We start from the raw sequence: 23,972 nt of genomic DNA, 5'->3' as shown, positions 1-23,972 counted from the left end.
ATGCTTCTATTTCTGCAGCCCGATCATCCGAGCCCAAATTACACACTGAACTTGTGGTTCTTGCTCTCCTTTATTACTGTTTATAAAGTTTTGTACTTTAGATGAAAGTAATATCCTGTCCTGAGGGACTTTGAAGGAGTCAAACGTGCTCAAACGGGAACAGAAGTCAACTGAAACACGGTTCAAAAGGAGTCTCTGAGGCCAAGCAGATCTGTTCTGCTTTCAGAGAGAAATTTAAATAAGCATTTTAAAAAGGAATCAACTGCTGTGTTGTCTTGGAAAATAATGAAGGCGAAAGAAGGCTGGGCATGAAGAAGATTGTACGGGATAATCTCTCCAGCACTTAATCCCCTACAAGCATCCTCAAACCCTTCCCCTGCCTTTTTTTTGGGGGGGGGGGTGCATGGGGCTGGGCAGGGGTACAGAAAACAATTGTTCCTGGACATATAAAAAGTAATGAATGTGTTCAAGCTGAGCTCAATTCATGGCAACTCCATAGGCATATCCCTGCAATTTTCCCAGTAATACCAATCAGAGTGGTTGGCACCATCTCCTTCCAGGATGATTTTTCAGCGGCCCAGCCTAGTCTACAGCCCTGGGATCCCCTGGTGGTCTCGCATCCAAGAACGAAGCAGCCTCAATCCAAATTCTGAACACAGACAGTCGATTCAATGCTGCCACTCACTGGTAACGTTGAACAGAAACTTCTATACCATTTTGGCAGGCTTACTTCTCTGCTGCCATGTTTAACTTGCTTTTTATTGGGGTACTATTTGCAAATTACTTCACTGCTTTTAAGTCATGCTTTGATGATGTGACTGATGTCACTCTCTGGGTTCTCGTGAACTCACCCACTTTAGCTTTCCTTAATTACCTTAAGCTAATTTTACAGACATTTAACTTTTGTCTATAATTCTCTAGACTGAACAGCATGTCATCAGAAAGGAACAGGTGTGTAGTTCAAGACTAGTTGATCTATTAGAGTTATATTTCACCAGGAATTCAACTTACATGGAAATCTCCCTTCATTTTATCCTTACAAAGCCTGTTAACTAAATTGGGCCAAGAAAATGTAAATGGCTCAGAATCCGTATGTTCACATGGTTAAGGGTGGACCTGAACCAGATTCTCCCCAATCTTATTCCAACACTTTGATCACTAACTTAATTGCAATGATTTAAGTTAGTACAGCTACACCATTTATTTCAATCTTATCTTCCAAAATATTTTTCAGACCAAAATCACCTTTTCAGCCTTCAATGCCTGAAATAATTCTGGATTTCAATTTCAGTGCCTGATAATTCTTCAGTGCAATGAAATAATGCTCCAGACATAATAGGTAGGAAAGTACTTTATAAATTAAGAAACTTAGAACAAATTCAAATTTATTGGTTCTTGAGAACCAGGACATTAAAAACCACTTTTAGATGAACCTGTTGTTTCAGCACTCAGAAGGTGCTCCTGCTGACCATAGCAACATAATTATTTATTAATACCCATAACCCATAACAGCTATTTTAGAAATTTCACAAGATTCACAAAAGAAAGATCAAGATTGCTATCATGCGCTATCATGACCCTATCTGCGGTTCCTATTAAGTCAGCACTCCAGGTTTAATGAAGCACTATACAGACAAGCAGGTGATCAAGCAGCAAAATAAACCAGAAAGATGGGAGTTGCGTGTGTTAGGTCTGGACCCAGAATTACAGCATGTCCAAACACGGAAAGGATCAGAAACCAGCCTTCAACCAATGTGATTTGTTTTAGACAGACTTGGATTTGGAAATAACCCAGAGCAACTCCCTCCTCGTGCACATTTACAAATCCTAACTTGTTTGGTCATACTTACCCATAACCTTAGGTTTAGGAATAAAATTAATCTCTCCCTTTCAAGTCTATTTATTCACCTGCATAAGATAATCCTCTGCCATAACATGTGCTCATTCACATCATTTGCTAGAGGCCCCTCTCTTAATGTGACCTTTACAAACTTTTCTTAGAGGTCTCATTTCCTACAAAAACAATACCAAAAAAAGGGGGTGGGGAAATATACAATGTTGTTGAAGCTTAAACCACTGTGACTGCTTGGGCAGAACCTAAGCAATGCACACCAAGTTCCAGTCTATTCCAGGCTTCAGATGCAAAATTCTCACAAAGACTGCTCTGCTTCCACATTGCCTGGGTCCCCAAGAGCAGAAACAGGTTGTGGTGTTGTCACAATGCATTGTACTCCACACACTTGGATGGGTCTGTGGGGAAGTGTTTCTGGCAAATGGTCATGAGCCTCTTCAAGCCCTGCGGAGATCAGTGCAAACAAGGACATTGGTGATAATCACAGAGCCCAAGAACTACTGCAGAATGAATGCACGGAGACCGCATTTGCACCTTTTCCCTTACATGACTTATGTTTGGAAATGCTGAGATTAAAACAAGTCTCTGAACGACACATCCACAATTCTGTTCCTCTTACCTGGATGTATTTCCTCTGAGTTTCGTCATTTAACACGTGAGCCACATGCTTTGAGAAGATCTTCTCTCGACCAGTACGGGCATGGATGCCAACCATAGTGACACCAATAGGCCATGGAGCATTCCCAATCGCCATCTGGAGATAGGCATCGTTGGCCTACAAAAACACCCTAGTTAGTATCAGGCAAGGAAGACTTAAGCAACAGCAGTTCTGAAGTTCTACTCTTTGGAAACAGATTGACAGTTCTAGACTCTGAAGACTTTCCTGTCCCCATGTTATAAACTTACATTTTTAAGTAAGCAAATAAAGTAAGTAATATTGCTCTGACAAGTAAGCTGTTTAGACTTTCAACATCTTAATCCAAAGAAGCTCCAGATTTCAAATGCCATGAGGCTCTTTTAAATTGGGTAGTACCTTCACATATTCCCTCTGCAACATGAACTTGATAATATCCGTTATCGATTCCTTAATGTCTGCAGGAAGAGTCTGAAAGCAGACAAAACACAAACATTGAATGAGCAGGAAATGAGCAAGGCACTGTACAGCATTAAGGCAAGTTTTTCAAATCTTTGATAGCCAGGGCAACGCTTTCCAAATAAGGGGAAAAAAACCCAGCTAGAAATGCTTATTTTAAGCAGTAAGAATTAGCTCTTATGTTTGCAAGAAAAAACCCATGTTCCATTCAAAAAGGCCCAGTATCTATACTCATGCATAAATTAGCCAAATCTTGGTGATTATTCTGATCAGGAGACAAGCCCAAAATGCCAAGTTATCCACAACAGGCCTTCTCCTCTAAGGGCCAGTGAAGTGCTCCTGACAGAATAACCAAAGGATGCACGTCGTGTAGACAGGATAGAATTCCCAAAGCCTGACTGCAAGGCAGCAAGCACAAAGAGACGCAGCAGTCAACCTCTCCTGTGGGCGGACAGGCTGAGGTTATAAGGATCTAAAAAATTATTATAAGAATTGGCCACATTCCCGTTGGCCTTCTGTAAGGCCTCGAACACTTGGTTTTGTGCCCGGCCCTGGGGCCCTGGGTGTGTGACAGAGCCTGTCTCCTGGCTGTGTAGATAATTGGTTGGATGATGTCCAGTTGCAATGTGTTTTATTTTTATGTTGTATATTTTATTTTATTGTGAGCCACCTGGAGTCATGTATGTGAGTTGGATGGCTATATAAATCGAATAAATAAATCTATCTGCCAATCAAGGTTTGATTAATTTACGTAAGAGACGGCCGCCCCATCCCCAAAGGGTTTTCACTGGAGGCTGATCTGCCACCCCAGTTGGTTTGCCACACTTGAACCAGGTTGCCACTCTCGCTGCTCGTGAGGATAATTGCGGCACTTCCTGGAGAAACGGTCAGTAAAAGAAGGGTGCTGCATCACTGCTGTGAAGAAAATGGGGGGGGGGTCACCACATGTCACTTCTGCACACCCTGCCGACAAATACTCCTGACTTTGCATACAGGGTTCTTAGACAGCGAAACGCAACAGAGGCTGCAGAGAGAAGAGGCCAATCTGAGGTGCCGTATCCACCCATGTGACACAAAACATTCCAGCATATCCAGTATGGTATATGCCAGCTGTCAGTTTGATTGGTCCAATTTTACAGAGGGAAAAGAAAACTGCTGTAAATATTATGCAGTTAGAAAAGAACGCCAAAGGTGGGAGGGTGGAAAGCTTGCAGGCGTTACCCTTTTGCGAAGTTTTCTGAACAGAGGTCTCAGGTACGATTCTGTCTGCTTCTGGGTGGCGCTGTTCAGCTTTCCATGGACGCCCCGTTTCAGGTAATCTTCTCTGGCGTTCAGCTCCTTTGCCCAAACTCCAAGAAGAAACTAAAGACAGCAAGCCTGTTTAAGCCATCTTTCTACACAGGCTAACATAGTTGTGGTACATTTAATCTGCAAGCCAATCAGGGTTACCTTCCCTGAGCTGGGGGCCTCAAGATGTGTAGATTTCAACTGCCATAATCCTCAGCAATGTGCCTGCTAACTGGGGAGTTCTGGAAGTTGAAGTCTAACATTTTGAAAGGCACCTGGGTTGGGGGAGCATTAGCCAGGACAGCACTTTAAAAATACCCCCTGTTTTGGCCTGTAACTCTTTAACAAAGCCAGTTAAGAAAATTCCTCATATCAGCAGGGGCTACAAAACGCAATTTACTCCCAAAATAAAACGTTTGAAAAACTTTTGCATACCGTTTCATTGTAAAGATCCGTCAAAACCATTTGCAACGTCTACAAAAACAGTATTACAGGTAATCCTCGCTTAACAACCATCCTTTTAGTGATGGTCCAGACTTACGACGGTGCTGAAAAACCGACTTACAACCGGTCCTCACACTTATGGCCATCGCAGTGTCCTCACAGTCATGTGATCGTGGTTTGGGCACTTGGCAACTGGTTCATATTTATGATCGTCACAGCATCACATGACCACCATTTTCGACTCTTCCAGCCAGCTTCTGGCAAGCAAAATCAATGGGGAACCATGTGATTCGCTTAACGACCACCGCAAAAAAGGTCGTAAAATCAAGTTGAATTTGCTTAGCAACCAAATTCTGGTCCCAATTGTGGTCGTTAAGCGAGGACTACCTGTATAAAGAAGTATAGTCCACGGTATGGGGAAAAGTTAGAAGGGTTCCCAGAATAGAAAAGGTCCATTTTCTGTCACCTCCCACCTGCAACACAGACAGCAGAGCTTCCCACAAAAGCCAGAGGAGCCTGGAGGTTGACAGAACTGAAGATTGTTTTTAAAGTAGCCTAACTCCGATTCTACTCATTTTCTTAGATTCCTACCAGCAATTTCTGTATGTTCAACCCACTTGAAATGTTTAGTTCAAACTGTAATCACACATACAGAAAATCAGTTAATTTCAGTAGCTTATCAGCAAGTTTACAGTTTTGAGGTATGTCGCGTTAGGCTTTTTACCTTCAAGAACTTAGTTATGATATCCATATCTTTATGGTCGTCACCTTGACCTAAAGATTCTCCCAGCGCCTAAGACAGAAAGAGGGAGGGAGGGAGGGAGAGAGAGATTCATATGTGCTTCCAACAACAGAGCCTGATGCAAACGCACATAACTCAAGAACCTTATAAATCAGGGGTGTTCAGGGATCAGATCCAACACAAGCAAGGGTGCTCTGGTTCTGGAGAAGCCATCTTTCGGTTCTGGTGCTCCTTAAAGGAATTCCTATAGGAATTGCAGGAACCTTTTCCCAACGTTCACAGAGTACAGTGAGGGGGCCCACGCAGGATCCAAAGCACCTATGCCTGTTTTGAATCCAAGTATTGCACATCTCTACTGTAGATTACCTAAATATTAAAAGGCACAAATATCTAATAGCAAGACTGAAAACTAACTTCTTACGTTTCATAAGCCAGGAGTGAAAAAAAGCCACCCAACAGGGCACTGCTGCTCTTTGGATTGGATTTCAAGAAGGCGCACTGGGTAGCACAGAATGCAATCGTGGCACATGTCTGCAACTCGCTAAAGGCCCCAGGCCTTCTCCCAGGATTGTGCAGCAACTCAGGTGTTCAATTCCACAAAAAGATGCAGCTGCTTTAAGGAGTTGAGATAGGTGTTACGGTCATGCTCCAAACCTTCTTAAGTCCAGAAGTGTCAATAACTAAGTATGTGTGTCTGTGCGCATGCCTTGAGTCAGTCTTGACTCCTGCCAACTCCCTAGACTAGTATTTTGGCAACATTTTCAGAAGTGGTTTGCCCTTGCCTTCTTCCCTGGGCTGAGAGTGACTGGCCCAAGGTCACCCAGCTGGCTTTGTGCCTAAGGCAGAACTAGAATTCATGGTCCCCGGTTTCTAGCGTGGTGCCTTAACCACCACACCAAACTGGCTCTCCTAACTAACCTTGGCTGATTATAAACTGCTAAGCAGAGTGAAAAAAACAGGATGCAGGAGTAGCACTCCAGAACCTGCAAGTGAATTAGGAGGGTGAAACACTAATGTCTACTGCACTATTGCATACAATACAGAAAACAAATAAACTTAAAATCCTATTAAAGGAAAGCAATGTGATCTGATAAATAATCATAATGGAATACAGTAGATTAATAATAAACTTGTCCAAATAAGGCTAGAGCCAAAATACAGGAAAGACACCCAGTATGTGCAGATAACATACACATCTGCACAGAAATCCATGAATCTGAGAGTGAAAATCTTTCCAGAATATATTGTTGACGAAAATTTTCTCATATAGATAACAAAACTTTCAGAAGTCAACCACCAATAAAGAAGTGGGACACTTCTTCAATCCTGAAATCTGCAGAAAGTTCAAGACTCTGTTAAAATGAAGGGCACATTAAATTCTTGACCTGCTTTGCTGAGGAAGGGAAAACTGGGGAGTGGGGTGGGGGGGGTTGGCTCCTCTGGATTGAATCCCAACCAACAAGGATAACCTTGTCAAACCTGAAGGGAACAAGAATCCCTGCAATGTATAGTTTGTACTGTCCAGTTTTGCTTTGTACAATTTATCTATTTAAGCATGCATTATCCCTAGCCAAAATTTCATACCATACCTCCAATTCTTCAATGGTTGTGTTCTCTTCATGGACTTTGAGGTCGTTCTGTGCGTCATCCTCTCCTTGTTCCTGTCCACCTACAATCTCATTCAGATATTGCTGGTCAATCTTATCCAAAGCAGCCTTCAGGTCATTCCTCAATCCCTACAAAAGGGAAACAGTTTAAGGAATATGTCAAATTAATCTGGAAAACATACCAGCATTCAGACTAGAAGATAATCAAGCTGGTGATCTTTAGCTATAATATACTTCTGAGGAACTCAGGAACCCAGTCTTCACCTTCAGTCGAAATCTTGGAGCCACCCATGATTAACTGCATCAGTGGCAAAATGGCATAAAATATGCAATACATAGGAACTGGCACATCAGTGGGGGGATTAACATGATTTGCACAACTGCAGTGCTCCTATTTCTGAAGTCCATCACACAGATCTGGCAGAAATACACACTGGCCCCAAGTTTCCATGTTCTACTATGCCTAAAAATTTGTTGTGCCAAATCTTAAGCAACAACTTAAACCAGTGATTCTCAACCTTGGCAACTTTAAGATGTGTGGACTTCAACTCCCAGAATTCCCCAGTCAGGCATGCTGGCTGGGGAATTCTGGGAGTCAAAGTCCACAATCTTAAAGTTGCCAAGGTTGAGAAACACTGACTTAAACATTCATTGTTTTTAAAATTCCCATGTAAATTTTAAAGCCAATGCACACAGCAAGGGCTGAGAAGCAGGCTCAATCTCATTAAGCGTTTATCCCAAATAACCAACATACTCACGGCTACTTGTGAATTCCAAATAAGCAAGTCCAAACTGAATCCCTATTCATTCAGATCTTAAGACTACACACCAACCAATTCATAAGCAGAGGCAAGGTGTTCTGTATTTCACCAAGGAAGCAAAATGTATTATAAATAAAATATTGTTTTAGATATTTTCATAATATACTGACAGATCCTTTAAAGCTTTGGAGGGAAGAAACAAGGGGTTCCCTGCAGGGGTCCTGTATAAGTTATTTCAGCATTTAATGTCCCTCGATGAACAGACTTACCTTGTTCACTTCTGGGGCCAGAATTTCTATCTTTCGCAATCGCTGAAAGGCATCATAATCTGTTTCTCCAAACAGCCTGATGGGCTCACCTCTTTCTCTCAATCTCCTGATGACCTGAAAAGAGTCAGCAAAATGCTCCAGTAGACTAACTGGAAAATAAAACAGCGATCTATTTGTTTGTGGGAAGGAGATATGTGCTCTATATTGAGAGGACCTTTCATCTCAAGGCCCCCCCCTTTTTTTTTTTTTTTTTGCTATTAATGGTATCATGCTGGAACCCTGAAGGTCATGCATGGGTGCAAAATCATGCATGACAGCACATTCCCTGGCTTTCATTAAGTTCCCTGTCCACCCAATTTTATTTTTTAAAGTTTCTTTTAATTAAAAATAAGAATGGGACATTAGCAAAGAAAAGCACCGGCCACAGGCTTAACCTGGAATTTCCAGTATTGCCTCTGGGACACGGAAGCATTCTTAATAAAATAAAACTGTGGGCGGTTCCAGCCCATTGCTTCATTTGCCTTCTGACCTAGGAAGCTCTGTGGCCGGCCAAAAGCACTGTGGTGTCCATTTTGTGAGACCGCCCTCGGCATGCTCTCAAAACTCCCAATGCGTCCATTTAGCAACTCCAAACTCTCCATCTCATTCGAAAGCCAGTGCAACAGAGCAACCGCCCAGAGTCCCCTTTTTGGGGGGAGATGGGCAGTAATAGAAATGTGAATAATAAATAAAAATAAAAAAACAGTCTCAAACAGGGTACGTGGCAGCTGCTGGGTGAAAATCTAAGGGGCAGTCTGCCATTTCAAAACTTTAACCATTTCAAGAGTTCTGTGCAAGGCAGCAGAAATGCCCCATTAGGGCACATTCATCACAAAAGACACTAATACTTTGAGTGCTTAAACAGCTCCATCTAGAAATGTGCCAGGCGAGAAATCAGAATGGATTCTGTAGGGGAAGGTATGGGTGTAATGCAGGTTGTGTTTGATCTCTGGCATGTCCTCTTTGAACTGCAGAAAAGGAATATATCTACCTTTCAAGGTTACCAATAAACCAGGATTTAAAATGTTAGAACCCTTATGAGTGTCAATTAGAGCTAGTCATCGAGGCTAATGACCCTCATAGCTATAATTAAGCGGGGAGGAGACAGCCACTTTCGAGAAGGAAATAAGGAAGAATCCATCATCCTCAGTTAAAATCAGGGCCGCAACTAGAGGGGAGCAAGCGGGGCATGTGCCCCGGGTGCCGAGCTGGGGGGGCGCCAAAATGGCCGTGGAATCCATATTTGCCCCGGGTGACACAGACCCTAGTTGTGGCCCTGGTTAAAAACCTGCACTGCTTATCGCACTGCGCTGGCAACTAAAAGTTCCTGGTTTCTCTGGCTTTTACTCATCCACGAATATTAGATGTATAGGACAACGCTACCCTAGTAAATCTCCTCTACTGAGCAACTACTACATGATGATAGCTAAAATTTGGACAAGTACAAGTTATTTGTCTTTACCTCTTGTCTGGAAAGAGTCATGGGCAACTTCTCCTCTGCCAATTCCAGCTCCAGCACTGGATTGGAAGAAGCTGTTCTCTCGTCATTTTCCGCCTCCTCGTTGACCTAGGTAGCATTGAGGAGTACAACAGAACCCACAGTTTTAAATATGGACACAGAACGTGGATCTCCCACCTTTAACAATATGCCGCCGAGCAGACATGCAGAAATTCTTCCGGAACGCCCAATAAAATTATTTAGTTAGCACTTTTCCTTTGTTTTTAGAATTGCATCATTGTTCCGGGCTAACTCAGTAAGGAATTACAACTGCCACAACTTCCATTCAGTTATAAGGCAACACATCTGGACCAGCTTCATGAAGAATGTGGAGTATCAAAAAAATCAAAGCTGAATGCTTCAGGGGAGGGAACCTGTTAACACTCAGGAGCCGATGCTCTCACAGATAAATAACCAGCTACTTTAAAAATCTACACGACTCATTAGGAGAAAAAGGGGGATCATATCTGCCACATAACACAGGAAGCACTCTCAACTCTAGTTTGCGCAAACCAAAGCTTGTCCAGCCCAAATATAACAAACTATGGTTTCATTCAAAGAGAATGCGAGCGAAGGAATCCAAGCACAGGAAGGGAAAGAAAAGTTGTCATTGCCTGTCAATTGAGTCCATTTCTGTTGTTGTTGTTGTTGTTGAATGAAAGTATGCCACCCAGGCTGAAGTATCTCTGGGCACAAATAACACAATACCAACCATTCTCAACTCAAAACCATTTGAGAAATTATCCAATGCAAGTTTTTACATTGGGCCAGGGTTTCTCAGCCTTGGCAACTATTATGTGTGGCCTTTAACCCCCAGAACTCTCCAGCCAGCATTGGCTGCATCAGGCTAACGCGAGCTGGTACTACACCTGCCATCCCTCCCACCCTACTGAGTGAGCCCAAGACCATTTTAAAACTTCCAAAAGGCAATGATTTATTCAGGACATAAAATAATGTCATACATTGCATTAGTGTATAACAAATGTAACACGTTCACCTCTGAAACAGGAAGAAGGTTATGATAAAAGTGGAACTAAGTCCAGGATGGAAAAAAGATGCAAATCCTTCCATCAGCTGGACCCCCCGGCAAGCAAAGGGTGTTCACAAAAAAATAAGATACACGTTCCAAGTACTTTCTATTTATAAGCAAATCAGACATCTACAAGCTAAGGCGGTCCAAGCAAAGCAAAAGCATCTATGCCGGTAGAATACTATCAGGTATCTTTGCATTGGCTAACAAATGTGTACACATGGAATACTCTGCATCATTCAGGTGAGCTAGAACGTCTCAAAATTGTTTTATAAGAACATTTCCTCAGGAAACTGATTTTATCCACACTCTTGGCATTCTATCCTAACTTTTTTCCAAACTGAACTCCAAGGACGAAACTGTGATCAAACAATTATCTGACCATATTACAATACAAGAGATTCAATTTTATTGAAGCCACATCTTCCCTATTGGTCATTCTTCTGTTCTTGACTATAACAAGTAGCATCCACTTCTCCTTCTATCACTATATTTCCTCAGAAGAAACACATCCCTTCCTTATTCAGCTTTTTGCTCTCTTAGCCAAGGAAATCCTTTCAAATGTTCTGACATCATTCTTATCCTTCCTGTTGCTACCCTTACAAGTTCAGGTTATTCTGTCCTGTTTGGTTTTGGGCTAACTGTTCTCCATCCTGCTCAGATCACTTCTGACTATCATCTAAAAGCTCCCTAGGCAGCCTGATTTTTTGAAAAATATCTGGCCATTTCTCATTTGCATGGAAATTGTTTCTGACTGCACATTTGGTATTTCAAGCACCAGCATCTTCTTTTTCCTGTGGCATTTCTAGCCATGGAATCCCATCCAACTTTTCACTTGTATTTTGAAGTCAGCTCTCCTAAAATCTGAAATCCACACCTGACCCAGATCAGTTTTGGTTGCCACAGATTCAGCTAGATCTCTCCTATCGGCCAGGTTAACTGCAGGCTACATTCTCTCCATGTTCCTCCTTCCACTTCCTAAGAAACGAACCTGGCAGGTTCTTTCCCTTCCCTTCCCTTCCATAATGGAAAATGCTACACTAATCCACTCACATCCCTTCTGTTCATCTGATATGCCAGACTGAGGTCAGAGGAAGGAAAAATGTCTTGAGGATGATACATTTGTTATGAAGTTTCCTGTATTATTACTCTTTTCTCCCAACCAATCACAAATTAAAAGCAACTGTTTCATTGCCTTTGAAGAACCGTGTCTTATGAGCCACAAAACACCAATCAATACGAGGCTTGCTCGCCAGGCTCTGGAGGGTTTGACGCGCAAAAGAAATCAAGCCAGCAGCCTAGAGCTTAACAGCTTCTGAACTTGCCTCAAGAGGAGGACTGGTTATATCAGGTCCACTGTGCATGCCTGGTGGGGCACAACATAAAGAAAATAAGAGCAGCTCCATTCCCAAGCAGCCTCATGCCCTTGACACAGGAAGCCAAACTAAAAATAAAAACCCAAGTAGCTGCATATTCATGCATGCCTCTTCCTGCATGGCAAACTTAGCTTGGGAACTCGTACCTCTCTCGGTGGCGTCTCATTTACTGGCTAAAGTACAAAAGTGACAGAATGAAAAAAATAACGATGATTAATATATTTTAATGCATGACCAAAAAGAATCTGCATCAGTGACATGAATAGGAAACCATTACCTTGTATCCACATCTTTTGAAATAGGCCTCTTCCTCCTTCTTAGCCAGCTCACCACGCTTGAAATATTTCTTATTTCCCTGAAAGAGAGGAGAGAAGTTATATCATGTTAAGTGAACTCTTATATTTCTTCTTTCAATTTTTTTTATTTTAAAAATAAATGTTTAAACAAAGAGTGATCAATAACTCCTTCCCACATACACAATACATGTAATCTTAAAGAAAGCTGCAACATCTCAGACATTAATATTCAACAATTCTATCCCAAAATGTATCTGAATAGACAAAGATACTCTGTTAGGAACTATTTTGTTGCTATAAACTACTTTATAAGTGTTTCAGTACAAAACATGGTGGAGACTAGGTTACAAGGATACAATCTACTTCTGGCAGAAATACGCGATGGGCGTATTTCTCCTTTCAGCAGGAATGGCAAATTTCCTACCGATATCCAGCACCCCCTACCCAAATTTCCGACCCATATCCATACAGTAACCCCTTAACCAGAATGGGCTGGATTTGGACACCCTGCCCAGCTACAATGAGGTGGACTACTCTGCGGTTTCAGGTGCTCTGCAACACAGCCTTCCTTGGCTTCCTTAGATTCACATCCCATCTTCCCCCCCAGGAGCTTGTACGTCCGCAGGCAGCCCTCTCTTCCCCTACTGCTTTCCTCACAACAACACCCCTGCAGAGTAGGTTGGTCCAGGGCAGGGTTTCTCAACCATGGCCACTTTCGGATGGGTGGACTTCAACTCCCAGAATTCCTCGGCCAGCCTTGCAATTCTGGGAGTTGAAGTCCACCCAGTCTGAAAGTGGCCACGGTTCAGAAACACTGGCCTGGGGGGCGGCGTGCGTGGGCGTCTCCCTCCAAGTCAGAGCACCCTGGGGCGAAGGGAGAAGGAGCAACCCCCCCCCACACTGGTGGACTCGGCTCCCTCAACCGGCAACACCGCTGCTTATTTGTCTGTTCCCCATATTGGTCACCCATTTTAACTCCAGGAGTGCCCAGCCGTTCCATCCAGGTTTTTCTCCCCCAAACAACCCTGCAAGGCAGGCGGGCTGGAAGGGGAGGGCTCCCCGTCCGCTCCGCCGCACCCCCAAAGGGAAGCAGGGAGGAGGAAGAACCGGTTCCCCCTATTGATGCTACCGCTCGCCCTAACCGATCCGAGTTCTCTCCTACAGGGATCTCGCAGAGCGATCTACCTTCGCCTTATCCCAATAACAACAACCCTGCCAGGTAGGCAAGCGGCTGGGCGGCGGGAAATCACCGGCCGCTCTCCCGGCTGCCTTCCGCTTACCGTCAGCAGCTCCTTCTCCGCCATCAGCTTCCGCTTCCGCTCGATCTCCGCCTTGAGGACGTCCATCTTCCCTCCCCCGCGGGAAAACGAAGCCCCGAGAGGCCGGCGGGCCTCCTCCCAGCCCCGTCCTGCCCGACCGGATGTCCCTCAGCCAAACAATGCGCGTCACTTCCGCGCAGGGACAGTGGAACTCGCCGTCTGGGACACAGAGCGAAAAGGGAAGAGTGGCCGCGGCGTTCTGCTGGGAGCGAATTCCGGGTTCCTTGGGAAGAATTCTCCCCGCACCCTCTGTTAGCCGGAGAGGAGCAATAGCAGTTGATAGACGCGGAATTAAATAGAGTTGCGCGGCGTTTGGATAGCAGCTGGTCGTTAACATTTTATATTCTTCAAACTTGTGGCCCTACGGGTTATCGTCAAAGAATAAGGGGCATAGGAGGGGGAACTATTGAGAGCCATTCGCTTACAACAGTGTTTCTCAACCTTGGCCACTTTAAAACGTGTGGACTTCAACTCCCAGAATTCCCCAGCCAGCTTGGCTGGCTGGGGAATTCTGGGAGTTGAAGTCCAAACGTCTTAAAGTGGCCAAGGTTGAGAAACACTGGCTTACAACAACCCACCAGTGTAGGCCAACCAACGTTTATTCTCCTTAGGCTGCAGAGGGCTTAAGCATGCTTTATGTCATATGCCAAAATTAGACAGAAGCTCAAGCTAAGCTTTGTCACCTCTGTGTGTTTTATTAGAGAATTGCAACAATGCAGACACAAGACTTTATTGCACCATAGCAAACTCAAGGCGGTCTTATCAGATAATGTGTAAAGATTGCAAATTTCTGGATTTGTTTTTAAAAGCTCTGAAATTATTTACCCATCTTGAAACCAAACAGGAAAGCAAAAGATCTCCGACACACTCTTCAAAGGTTGGCATAATTCAAGGGGCAGCCCAGGTCAATTATTCTGCATTTCTTTATTTTAAAAGTTGCTTGTCCTTCACAAATTAATCTTGAATAAGATTGAAACTCCTTTGTCCTGCTGCAAGAATTTGGATGACCCCCTAGATGGCAGCAGGGAGTTCGCGTTTTCTGCATCACTTTGCTGCCATCTGGTGGTCCCCTGAATTTTTGCAACCTACATCTGGTAATTCCCTAATTCCCATCACCTCCTTCCTTTATCCGTTCAGCTTCAAAACTAAGACAGAAAATTCGTAAAGTAGATACACTTCAGTAATATATGGTTAAAAAGAGTAGCTTGACCAGCATGAACAGAAACGGGGCCAAGGAAGAACTGTCATATTTTCTACAATAAACATGAAGACTCCCTTAAATTGTGCTCGGCTTCTGGGCCATGTGGTTTTCTTGGCGGCAACATAGAAGTGGTTGGCAATGTCTTCTTCCAGGATATTTTTCCAATATCCAATCTTTCTAGGAACTCCTGGTGGTCTCCCATCCCAATTCTGATTCTGTTTAGTGTTTCAAGCTCTGGCCAGGTCAGCTAGGTGGAGCAAGCGAGCAACCTAGGTAGTCATGTCTTAAACTTCCCTATCCTACCACTCAAATACAGCCTCACTTACATTCACTTGTATTCTCAGTGTTGGGTATCTCTCTCTGGATCATTGACCAAACAGGCTTCTCAACTATCAACGTGGCACATTAGCTTGCATCTCAACATCTTTAAAAGGCTAAATTATCCCCCCGCCATAGTCTTGCCCCACCTGGCACTCTCCCAAGGTCTTACACTGCGGCGCCCAGGATTCCCAGCCAGGGATGGGGGCAAATTATAAGTGCTGAACTTCAGGGTGCCAGGAGCACCTCTGATAAAGAGCCATGGAGACCCAGCTTTCAGGCGTGGAAGCATCAAAGCTCACGGGGGGGACCTGGGCCAGTTCCTACATCACCCCCATGTCTCATGTGATGGATACGTCACCCAGCCCCCTTTCCTGGGTGATAAATGTTAATCTTGCAGAACTCGTTCTGCGCATGCCTGGGCGTTTAATCAGTACCCCTCCCTTTGTTGATGTTATAGTCCTTCAGGTCAGTCTTGACTTCTGGTGCCTCTGTGGCCAAGTCCCCGAAGTTTTCTTGACAATATTTTTTGGGAGAGGTTCGCCATTGCCGCCTTCTTGCTAGGGCTGAGAGAGAGGGACTGGCCCAAAGTCACCCAGCTGGCTTCATGCCTAAAGTAGCCCCAGAACTCAGCTCTCCCCACTGCTAGCCTCGAACACTACACCACCCTGGATCTCACTCCCCTGCCGTTACTGTGCATAAATATTTACTTTGCAGAATACACTTTGCACATGCCCAGAGTCCCACCCCACCCTTTCAATCACAATTCAATTACCACCCATGCCTACTTGATCTGCAGTGCCTGTTTCAGTTAGGGCAGAGTTTCTCAACCTTGGCAACTTTAAGACATGTGGACTTCCTCCCAGAATTCCCCAGCCAGCATGCTGGCTTTAAGATATGTCTGTTCCCTCCATTAAGGTTATTGTCATGTTACTTCTTTTGTGTTTTGCAATTGTACCTATTTTTAATCTGGACACTGCCCATATTCAGTGTTAAGTTGGGCAGCCTTATAAATTATAAACACATTAATAATAATTGTTCCTTTTTCTTGCTGTTCCCACTAGGTTTGACTCAACGTTCATTTAGAGGGTCAGCAATTAAACCTTGTTAAAAAAAACGGGGTTTCAATTTCAAAAAGTAGACAATACTTTTAAAAAGCTCTTCTTTCCTGCAAAGGCTTCTACAAAATGTTCATTAAGGTTTTGCATCCTTCAAAACACCCAAAATAGGATGTGGTTGCTCTGTTCATTTAAGGAACTGCATTTAAAACACCACAGAAAGTGTAGGTTTTCGAAAGGCAGGCAGTCGTTTTTAAATTTGGGTTTTCGCTGCTTCAAAAGAAGCTCAGAATAGGAATTTGCCTGATGTGTTCGTTTCAGGGACTGCATTTAAAATCTTCAGAAAAAAACAATCTAGGATTGACAATGACCAAGGTTTATCCACCAGGAATAAAGACATGATTCGGTCTCTTAATGATTAATTTTAAGATTAGGCTTTCTGAGAATCCTAGGGCTAATCGTGTGGTATCTGGTAGGGTGGATGATGTGACGATCATGTGAATTTTATTTGTTTACTTTGGTGACATCAAACTGCAGAAACACACACACGCACTCACACACACACACACACAAGTATATAATACCTATTACACTAATACATAATATGCTATTATTACTAACTGGAAGTGCCTGTCTGATACACATCTAGTTCATTTTCATTTTCATTTTCATTTTATTTCTATTTTTTACTTTAAAACTCTGTCATTAATTTTAGATTCCTTTCATTTAATACATGATTGCAGCTTCCTTTCAGGGCAGCAGTCAAAACGATCATTCAAATGCTCAAAAAATGTAGCAGCTGATGAGAGCCATCTGGTTTCATTTTTTAAAATTGAACATAATTTATGTTTTTGTAAAATCCTTTTTTTTTGTTTGTTTGTTTCTCGAGGTGCCTTGAGTAATAAATAAATGTTCTGCAAATGGAAGAAACGAAAAATCTGGCAAAAGGCAGATGCTGTGCAACCAGGCCTTCCATAAGACCAACAGGGACGAGAGTTACGCATTTTTGAAAGGAGATCTTCCTACAGATAAATAATTCACACTGTGCATAGGAAAAAAAAACAAGGGTGTCCATGGGGAGGAGGTCAAAAAAGTCAAGATGGCAGCGCAACTATGCAGTTGAAGCCCCACCCCCTTTTACAAAACGTGTAAAAAAGGGTGGGACTTTGGTCACAGGGTGGTGGTGTGAGGAAATGTAAGGGTGACCTTGGAAGACGGGGGAAGAGATGCCGCCTAGGGAATGATCAGATAAAAGAGAAAGGAGTCCGCAACAGAGTAACTACCAGAGAAAGAAACTTAGGAAGGACCTGCCCTAATTACTCAGGTGGTAAATAGAGAGGGACGCGGTGGCGCTGCGGGTTAAACCTCTGAGCTGTCGATCGGAAGGTCGGCGGTTCGAAACCGCGCGGTGGGGTGAGCTCCCGTTGCTCGTCCCAGCTCCTGCTCACCTAGCAGTTCGAAAACATGCAAATGTGAGTAGATCAATAGGTACCGCTTCGGCGGGAAGGTAACGGCGTTCCGTGAGTCATGCTGGCCACATGACCCAGAAGTGTCCTATGGACAACGCCGGCTCCAAGGCTTTGAAACGGAGATGAGCACCGCCCCCTAGAGTCGGACACGACTGGACTTTACGTCAAGGGAAACCTTTACCTTTACCTTTAAATAGAGAGGGCGGGAGATTTGGACTTTCAGACTTGCAAGATTCTGCTAATGTAGCCTGACAATAAAGCAGAATTAGCCCATCTCGTTGTGTTTCCCATCTGGTTTACCTGGGAGGGCTGACAGGTGACCACCATCTTGGCTCCCCCCCTCTCCACAGACATCCCTGAAAAAACACAAAGCAGGCTGAGACTGTCCAGTTAAAACTTGGTATTGGAAGCAAATTCCCGGACAGCAGGCTCTCTCAGGCCATGACCTGGTGGGTCTTATGGATGGAGACTGGCACCTGGCTTAACATTATGGGTCAACCCTGCCATTGTGCAACATTCCATTAATGAAAACAAGCCATGCTGAGCACAAAATGTAGACTGAAATGCTTTTATTTATTTTTATATTGGCAAGAATTTGGGGTAACAGTTTAATTCAAGAAATGCATGGTTTTATAACCTATCCTGTCCCCACATTGCGAAGGACAACGTAAGTAGGCTTTGTCCCTTCCAATATCCTTGTGAAGTTAGGCTAGATTGAGGCTGACCTGACAGTGTATAAATACGAATCCAACCCTTTTTGATCCAAATTCGGGAAAGTATGCAAAACTTAGAACGTGTGTTTAATACTTCAGTACATTTAATGGAGCAGATACCTGTTGTAATGTACAGGATTTAACAGGCAATATCTTCAGAGCAGTGCCTGAAAGATTGGAGATAGTGGGGTTTTCAGCAGATGACAGAAATATGTCAATGAAAAGCTGATTGGAATTGTCAAGGAATAGTATGATAGAAAGGTTTAGAAGGATGGCTCAAAAGAAAAGTAACATCACACCCATCCACTTTGCTTAGCCAGAAAATCAGAATAAATGTTGATTTTGTTTGTTTCTTGCAAGGTTGAGAATTTCCTTCTCCCCAAGGAAGAAGGAAATGCTGAACCCTCTAGCCACATGCCTTGATGCTACAGGGCCAGGAAATTGCATGAGAGCAATTTCATTTTTTTTCAACTTTGACTTTTTATGCCAGGGCAGCACATTTTGTGGGACCCCTCCTCTCTCATAGACTGGGTTTAGTCAAAAGATACATGAGATGCCCCCTGGAACATAAGCACTGGCAGGGGTAAATACCAAGAGCTAACACTGGGGTGAGAGATGGCCCAAAGTTTGGAAACCCCCCCCCCCAGGGTTTCTGGGGAGAAGACAGTAATCTCCAGCCAGCCTGTCATCCTACATACTCATCCATGCCACTACAAGCATGTTTTTGGCTTCGGAATTAAGCAGTTCTACACCCCTTATGGACTTTTTGCTGGAAAAAAAAATTAATTTGATTTATGGGTTTGATGATTAGAAAGGGTAGACTATGGAAAGAAGGAAATTATGTTGTAATCTTAGAGAGAGAAGGTAAAATATAAATGTAATTGCTGATGGCTGAAAGCGAAGAGGAACTGAGGAGCCTTATGATCAAGGTGAAAGAAGAAAGTGCAAAAGCTGGCTTGCAGCTAAACCTCAAAAAAAACAAGATTATGGCAACCAGCTTGATTGATAACTGGCAAATAGAGGGAGAAAATGTAGAAGCAGTGAAAGACTTTGTATTCCTAGGTGCAAAGATTACTGCAGATGCTGACTGCAGTCAGGAAATCAGAAGACGCTTAATCCTTGGGAGAAGAGCAATGACAAATCTCGATAAAATAGTTAAGAGCAGAGACATCACACTGACAACAAAGGTCCACATAGTTAAAGCAATGGTGTTCCCCGTAGTAACATATGGCTGCGAGAGCTGGACCATAAGGAAGGCTGAGAGAAGGAAGATCGATGCTTTTGAACTGTGGTGTTGGAGGAAAATTCTGAGAGTGCCTTGGACTGCAAGAAGATCAAACCAGTCCATCCTCCAGGAAATAAAGCCAGACTGCTCACTTGAGGGAATGATATTAAAGGCAAAACTGAAATACTTTGGCCACATAATGAGAAGACAGGACACCCTGGAGAAGATGCTGATGCTCAGGAGAGTGGAGGGCAAAAGGAAGAGGGGCCGACCAAGGGCAAGGTGGATGGATGATATTCTAGAGGTGACGGACCCGTCCCTGGGGGAGCTGGGGGTGTTGACGACCGACAGGAAGCTCTGGCGTGGGTCCATGAAGTCACAAAGAGTCGGAAGCGACTAAACGAATATACAACAACAAAATTACTGTTGAGAAGATTGGAAGCCGCTTCTTTATAACTTTTTTCTTTCTTTTTTCTTTTTTTCACTTCTCTCTTGCTTTGCACTTTTTTTCACTTACTTATTTTCTTTACTTTCCTTACTTTTTTCTTTCAAAATCTGTACGGCTTTTATTCTTTTAAAAAATTTCTTTAATAACAATTATCTACCTACCCACCTACCTACCTAGGAATCATGCAGTTCTACAAAGCCCCTGGGCTTCTCAGAACGACCCAATCCCTTGCCAAATTTTCTCGAGAATTGCTCCAGAAGGAACAAAAATCACTCTAAAGTTCATCTGCAAAAATAATTGGGAGGAAATTATGATCAGATGTATCTTGTTTATATATCTTCCTTAATAAAAAATGTTGCAGGAAAGGAACAGGCAAGAAGAAAATTACCTAGCTTTGCATCTTTTTTTTTTTTACTGTTCTCTTTTCAGGAAAGTAAAATGGTAGCTGCAAAGGAATATTTCTGGAAAAGCCTGGGAGGGGATGAGAAAATGAGTTTACAGCATAATTTCAGGCTGGGCACTAAATGCTAGCTGTCCTGCCTTCACCTCTGTTTCAGCACTGGCCCATAGGGAAGGATGCTCAATCTTTCTCTTTTTGGCATACAACTCATGGAGAAGGAGAGAATGGTAGCTATAGAGCCACCCACAGCAGTTTTTGTTGTCTCTTTCCCTTTTCCATGAGCTAAGACTGGTTTGGTGGAAGTGGAAGCCATGGTAAGGAAGGCTATTCTCAGGTAGAATGGAAGGATGAAAAGAAAGCTGCTTCATTTCCTGGCATTTGGCCACAATAACCCCAAAGCTATTAAGGAGACAGTAGCTCTTTGGCACGCATTGGGAAGAGGTGCAGCTTCAATCACACAGCTTCAATCTCCCCACAGACATCCCCAAACACCTCAAAGAGCAACAGATCTGTTACCACACAATTTTTTGTGAGTCACCGTCCCCTTTAGCAGATGCATGTGGCCAGGATATTAACCAATATAAAGGCCTTCCTGGACCTTAGCCTCTTCACATATCTTCCTACCAAAACCCTGAGAACATCCACCCATATTTAAAGATTGAGGATTTGTAGGTGGCTATATGCCCAGTATTAGGCCTGCAGGCAAGAAATGCCCACCTCAAAAAGGTCCACTTGGTGCCTGCTTTGTTTAGTGGCCTTGTTTCACTTTCCGCTGCTATTATTGTCTTTAAGTAATTTTTAGATGTGGTCACTTTGCTTTCGATTGTTTGAAATCAATTAATATTTTGTTTTAAACACATGATGCTTTCATTACAGTGGTCCCTGCTTAACAACTGTCCTGTCTGGCAACCCTTCAAAGTTATGATAGTGATGAAGAAGTAACTTTACAACCGTTCTTCAGACTTATGACCGTCGCAGCATCCCACAGTCACATGATCGCTATTTGCACACTTCACAGCCAGCTTCCAACAAGCAGAGTCAATGGAGAATCCAGCAGTAAAATCACAAGTTGCAGTCATGTGATGTCTCGCTTAATGAGCACATCATAATTGCAGTCATTAAGCGAGCACTACCTTATAATATGTGTTTGATTTGCATTTTTTATGGTAAGTTGACCTGGAAACTAAATAGGCTGACTCTTAATTTTTTAAATTAACTAATAATTTTCCCCAAAGGCTTGACTTCTTTTGGTGCAGAATTTTGGGAGTTGAAGTCCACACATCTTAAAGTTGCCAAGTCTGAGAAACACAGAAACGAGAAAATTGCACTATTGTGGCTACCATCTTGATTTCTTTTTTTTACCTTACCCTGTGGACACCCCATTTAGCCTTTAAAAAAGATGACTAAGGGGTGATACGACAGCACTCTTTAAACATCTGAGGGAGAGCCTTCTTCTGTGTGGCTGCTCTGTTTGTCTCCCCAGCCTCCTGGAGTTTAGGAAAATGGCAGAGACCCCTCTTTCACTGAGCTTTTAATGATACTGATTTCAATAATGGTGATTTTACTGTTGTGTTTTGTATCTTGTATTTTATCATCATAAGCCACCTTGGGCACATGTATAAACAGAAAGGAGAGATATAAAAATCAGCAGCAGCACAGCAGCAGCTGGAAAGAATTCAGATTCTTCCTCCATTGTCAGAATCATTTAACATGCTCTAGAGTTATTTCTATGATTTTGTTTTGTTTTGTTTTGCATAAGCCCTTTTTGAATCTTAGATTTCAAAGACGGCTGTTATAATCGTTGGAAGAACATTAACGATAAAATCCTGACAACAGTTCTATTTGTGGAGTGAGGCCAGTAATCTATTATGCCAGCCTGTCTGATAGCTTGCTGTGACAGGTTTGCTAAGCAGGGCAGATAAAATCATTCACATTCGCTCAGGGGCAGACTCCCTGTTGGAGACAATAAAGAGAAGGCATTCCCTTAGAACAATTTGCCAGCCATTGACTAGGCCAGTGTTTCTCATCCTTAGCAACTTTAAGACATGCAGACTTCAACTCCCAGAATTCCCCAGCCGGCTGGGACATTCTGGGAATTGAAGTCTGCACGTCTTAAAGTTGCCAAGGATGGGAAACCCTGGACTAGTTGATTTCTTAATGCTGCTATCTGAAGATATATGTACAGTAAATAAGGATTGCTGGTTAGACCTGGTGTATTAAAGCCTGTATTTCTGACCCTTGCCTCCCCTTCCCCAATCTGCTGATTGGGACTTAAAGACTTATATTGGGCATAGGCCTCCCTTAGAAGCCCTTATGACATTATGGCACATATGACATCATTTATCCCCTTCCCGTATGGATGCCTGTGATGTCATTCTGAAACCAAGCAGGTTAGTCTAACCAAAGACTACATAGTGGAAGAGAATGGTCAGAAACTTCACCAAATTTTCCTTGGAGAATAATGATTTGTTCCATTTTTCAAAGATTAATGTTGCTTTCCTGGGCAAAGAGCTAAAGCAAGTGGGAATCAGGCAACACCAGACTTTCCTGGATGATGTGGATGATTTCGATTTCAACCTGGTTTTCGTACTAAAGTTGATCAGATCATCCAGGTTCAGAACTTTGACTCTACTAATTTGGATCTTTCAAGATGATTAATCATTAAAACATAGTGGATCTTTGGACAGAAGCTGGAGGCAGCACACTCATTTTCGCTAAACCGATTCCTGGTGTTAGGGCTTAGATGGGGTGAACAGATCGAGGCTGCAAAAGCTGTGAACACTCATGCCTTTAATCACATTTGTTCAGGGTGTAAAATTTGTAAAAGTTCTATCAGATTGTTTCTGATGTTCTCATTTAAATGTTTGGTATCATCTCAGCAGTTTGGAAGGGATCTCAAAGATCATCTAGTTGACCCTCCTACCAACACACCCCCTCCAAAAAATCCATGGCATCCTTGATAGATGGCATGTGCTTAAAATCCTCTAGCAAATCGCTAGCAGGTAATTCATCCCTATAGCAGATTAAGTTATAAAAAGTAGGCAAAAGGATACATGGGTGCAGAAGGATTGAAGCTTGGTTAGACCTGGTCTAACCAAGGTTCAATCTTTGAAGCTGAAGCTTCAATATAGATCAATTCTAGTTAATTAATAATGAATTTTTAAAATGGTGTTTCATTTGTTGCTGTATATTATCATTGTTTCCATGAACGTTTAGATGGATTTTGTAAGCTACATTGAAACCTGTGTGTGACAAAAAGGATCATGATGGTAAAAATAATAAATAGTGTATGGCATTAATGAGGAATTTAGGAACAGATTCACAGCAAATTTATTAGTCAACTTATCTATCCCATCTTTTGGTTAATCAAGTGAATCTTGTATCATATACAGCACAACACTAGACATGTTTATTTAAGAAGGAAGTCAACGGTGTCTGAAGAGGATATATTTCTTTTTTTAGGACTCCAGGAAGATATCAAGCAAAATGTAGGGGTATGATGTGATTTGATCGTGTTCTCCTTGATT

General features: G+C 42.9%; 1 protein-coding gene across 2 annotated transcripts; it reads right to left on the bottom strand.

Annotated features, from left to right (window-relative positions):
• Positions 1–51: 51 nt before the first annotated feature.
• PRPF18 (pre-mRNA processing factor 18) lies at positions 52–13,705 on the bottom strand. 2 transcript variants are annotated; one of them, XM_063308203.1, is made up of 11 exons: positions 13,575–13,705; positions 12,276–12,353; positions 12,145–12,171; positions 9,557–9,661; positions 8,056–8,169; positions 7,008–7,154; positions 5,401–5,469; positions 4,167–4,307; positions 2,886–2,957; positions 2,472–2,627; positions 52–2,296 (listed from the first exon to the last, which is right to left on the bottom strand). In XM_063308203.1, the coding sequence occupies exons 1-11, from the start codon at positions 13,638–13,640 to the stop codon at positions 2,216–2,218; spliced, it is 1,056 nt and encodes a 351-aa protein (XP_063164273.1). In that variant the 5' UTR covers positions 13,641–13,705; the 3' UTR covers positions 52–2,215. The 2 variants fall into 2 exon arrangements, with proteins under 2 accessions (XP_063164273.1, XP_063164274.1); XM_063308204.1 differs by lacking the exon at positions 12,145–12,171.
• Between the last annotated feature and the right edge of the window lie 10,267 nt (positions 13,706–23,972).

The sequence above is a fragment of the Candoia aspera genome, chromosome 7 (genome assembly GCF_035149785.1).
Source record: "Candoia aspera isolate rCanAsp1 chromosome 7, rCanAsp1.hap2, whole genome shotgun sequence".
Classification (NCBI taxonomy): Eukaryota; Metazoa; Chordata; class Lepidosauria; order Squamata; family Boidae; genus Candoia; species Candoia aspera.
The sequence above is the reverse complement of the archived record's forward strand: the minus strand, read 5'-3'. Positions and strand labels throughout refer to the sequence as shown.

Bases quoted from the DNA above. Each gene is read 5' to 3' on its own strand.
- PRPF18 (XM_063308203.1), bottom strand. From the start codon at position 13,640: ATGGACGTCCTCAAGGCGGAGATCGAGCGGAAGCGGAAGCTGATGGCG. The intron at 2,958-4,166 runs GTAACGCCTGCA...GTCTGCTTTCAG, and splicing joins TCAGAAAACTTCGCAAAAGG to ACTCTTCCTGCAGACATTAA. The intron at 2,628-2,885 runs GTACTACCCAAT...GTGTTTTTGTAG, and splicing joins TGCAGAGGGAATATGTGAAG to GCCAACGATGCCTATCTCCA.